This window comes from Echinops telfairi, unplaced genomic scaffold (genome assembly GCF_000313985.2).
Source record: "Echinops telfairi isolate 266 unplaced genomic scaffold, ASM31398v2 ScPeMD7_7469;HRSCAF=8507_1, whole genome shotgun sequence".
In the NCBI taxonomy this organism is placed as follows: Eukaryota; Metazoa; Chordata; class Mammalia; order Afrosoricida; family Tenrecidae; genus Echinops; species Echinops telfairi.
In genome coordinates, this window is record NW_022111373.1 from 28462009 (window position 1) to 28463600 (window position 1592).

Sequence of the window (1592 nt, forward strand, 5' to 3'; positions counted from 1 at the left end):
CAATGCTGGACAAGCAGCCTGCTAGCAGCCTGTCACTGCTGGTGCACAAAGACTCCTTTCATTGCCAACTTGTCCCTAGCTGCCATTGGAGCTCAAAAGAGTTCCTTGCAGAGAACGAGTGACCCCAGTCACTACCTGAACCTACATGAACTACTTCTGGATCAGGTCCTACGTTCAAAGACTAGCCAGGCTGGCCAAATTCACCCAAGATAGCTTCCCCCACCATATTGCTAGGCCCTGAGAGCTGCTTTTTTGCCTAGTGATAACACATACTGGGTACCTCAGCCAGCCAGTGTCCTCCCCTCTGGATCCTGTCACTGGCTGAATCTTCTCCTTCCTTTGTTTTCTTTTCCTTCCCTTATAGTTTATGCTTTCTCTGCCTTCTTTTTTTTTCTCTTGTTTTTCCTTTTCTTTCCTTTCTCTTTCTCTTTTCTCCCCCCTGCCTCTTTCCTTTTGCCATTGGCCCCTCCTTAACTTTGCTCTTGCTGATAAAAATTTAAAACATTTCAACTTTCAGTATAGACTGCAACTCAATGTAAGGAAAGCCAAAATCCCCGCAACTGGTCCAATAGATAGCAGAGAAAAGATGGACGTTGTCAAGGATTTTGTTTCGCTGGGTACCACAGTCAGTGTTCATGGAAGCAGAAGTCAAGGAATCAAATCGAATCATTCAGCAACTCGATGGAACGAAACCTCTTTAAAGTGCTGAAGACCAAGGACATCACTTGAGGACTAAGGGTCACCTGACACAAGCCACGATATAGATATACAGATATACATTGCAAAGGAAGTTTAGTTTAGTAAACAAAATACTGGCTCTTTGAAAGCATTCCCCCAAAATTACATGATTTTAAGCTAAAAATGTTAGGAGTTGACCTGCCCCGTCATTCACTAATTACGTCTTCTTTCTTCTCAGCTGGGGCCCACCAGAGTTGGCACTTACACTGCAGAATCTTGGGCTTCCCCGTCCGTTTTCTTTCTTTGCCTACTGCTTTTTCTTTTCAGCCTCCAGTCTTTGTCGTTTTGCTTCCAATCTTCTCCTTAATGCCAGGCAGAGGATCAGCGGTTTTGCTGCCAAGCTAGGCAGTGCGGGCACATGATCAAGGACCTGGCAGTTCATGCTGGAGCAGTTGTGATTCATGCCTGCCTGGGGCAGACCTCTCAGGTGAGTACATCAGGAGGGAGATGGCTGGGAGGCCAGGTCTCCTGCTGATTCCCAGGAGCAGAAGTTCTGCAAGCCATGGTATTTGCTATCACCTCATACACATGTGGAAAATGGACATTGAATAAAAAAGACTGAAGACGAATTGGTGTATTTGAATTATGGTGCTGGTAAAGATGAATAAGAGTACCACAAACTGTCAGAAAGAACAAACATATTTGTCTCAGAAGATATATAGCCAGAATGCTCCTTAGAAAAAAATGAGGAGCTGATACCAAGGGCTCAAGTAGAAAGAAACTATTTTGAAAATAATGATGGCAACAAATGTACCAATGTGCTTGAGACAATGGATGTGTGTATGAATTGTGATAAGAGTTGTATGAGCCCCCAAGAAAATGATTTTAAAAACAGAAGCAGCAACAGCAAAGGT

At 44.0% G+C, this 1592-nt stretch overlaps 1 protein-coding gene across 1 annotated transcript; it reads right to left on the reverse strand.

The window, feature by feature from the left end:
• Nucleotides 1-985: 985 nt before the first annotated feature.
• Nucleotides 986-1120, reverse strand: LOC101656491 (small integral membrane protein 11-like). Its single transcript, XM_045284975.1, has one exon. It carries the CDS (start codon nt 1118-1120, stop codon nt 986-988), a length of 135 nt encoding a protein of 44 aa, XP_045140910.1.
• Nucleotides 1121-1592: the final 472 nt, after the last annotated feature.

Bases quoted from the DNA above. Each gene is read 5' to 3' on its own strand.
- LOC101656491 (XM_045284975.1), bottom strand. From the start codon at position 1,120: ATGAACTGCCAGGTCCTTGATCATGTGCCCGCACTGCCTAGCTTGGCA.